The sequence below is a fragment of the Phaethon lepturus genome, unplaced genomic scaffold (genome assembly GCF_000687285.1).
Source record: "Phaethon lepturus isolate BGI_N335 unplaced genomic scaffold, ASM68728v1 scaffold33319, whole genome shotgun sequence".
NCBI classification, from domain to species: Eukaryota; Metazoa; Chordata; class Aves; order Phaethontiformes; family Phaethontidae; genus Phaethon; species Phaethon lepturus.
In genome coordinates, this window is record NW_010564615.1 from 3,867 (window position 1) to 4,553 (window position 687).

Consider the following 687-nt stretch of genomic DNA (forward strand, 5'->3'; position numbering starts at 1 on the left):
AGCCGCTCCAAGCCTCCCTGCCTGCCTCAGCCCTTCTCTCCGCTCTCCTCCCAGGCACGGGCCACGGGGCGAGGGAGACGGTGCTGGGCACCTTGGGGAAGGCGACAATATTGCGGATCCCCCCCGAACTCCAGGACCTCACCCTGCGCTTCGGGGCGGCCATGTGGAAGCGGGACACGGAGGACCCGCAGAGGAAGCTCATCCTGCTCAAGTACTCGGCCGGCAACTCCACCAACTACGTGCAGGAACGGACTCGCTTCCACAAGCTGGACTTCTCCCTGGAGATCCTGAACACCACGCGGCAGGACAGGCAGCTCTACGAGTACATCGTCAACAAGGGGCCGGAGGAGAAAGTCTGGCAGATCCAGCTGGAGGTGTATGGTGAGACACGCTTGCTTTGGGACACTGTGCTGGATGCTCCCGGGAGCAGGTCTGGGAGACGGGTGGTGGTCAGGGCGGGTGGGAGACGCCCACCTGCATGGCAAGGTGCTGCAGTGGGTCCAGGACCCTCTTGCAGCCCCATCTGGGCACCCCCGGAGCCTTTGGCTGCGTGCAGACCGCGTTCCTCTCCGGTGCCGTTTGCAGCAGGTCCGGGGCCAGACCGGTTCCTCTTCACCTCCTGGGGATTTAGGAGAGGCCGGCAGGATTCCCCAGGCAGGCACTGAGGTGACGTTTGCGTCCTTGCCC

General features: G+C 64.8%; 1 protein-coding gene across 1 annotated transcript in view; it reads left to right on the forward strand.

The window, feature by feature from the left end:
• Positions 1 to 54: 54 nt before the first annotated feature.
• SLAMF1 (signaling lymphocytic activation molecule family member 1) overlaps positions 55 to 687 on the forward strand; it is a gene marked incomplete at both ends in the record, with an annotated part of 889 nt that continues 256 nt past the window's right edge. Inside the window, one exon of the mRNA XM_010294929.1 lies at positions 55 to 381. Coding sequence (XP_010293231.1) covers positions 55 to 381 — 327 coding nt within the window. The remainder of the gene's footprint in view (positions 382 to 687) is intronic.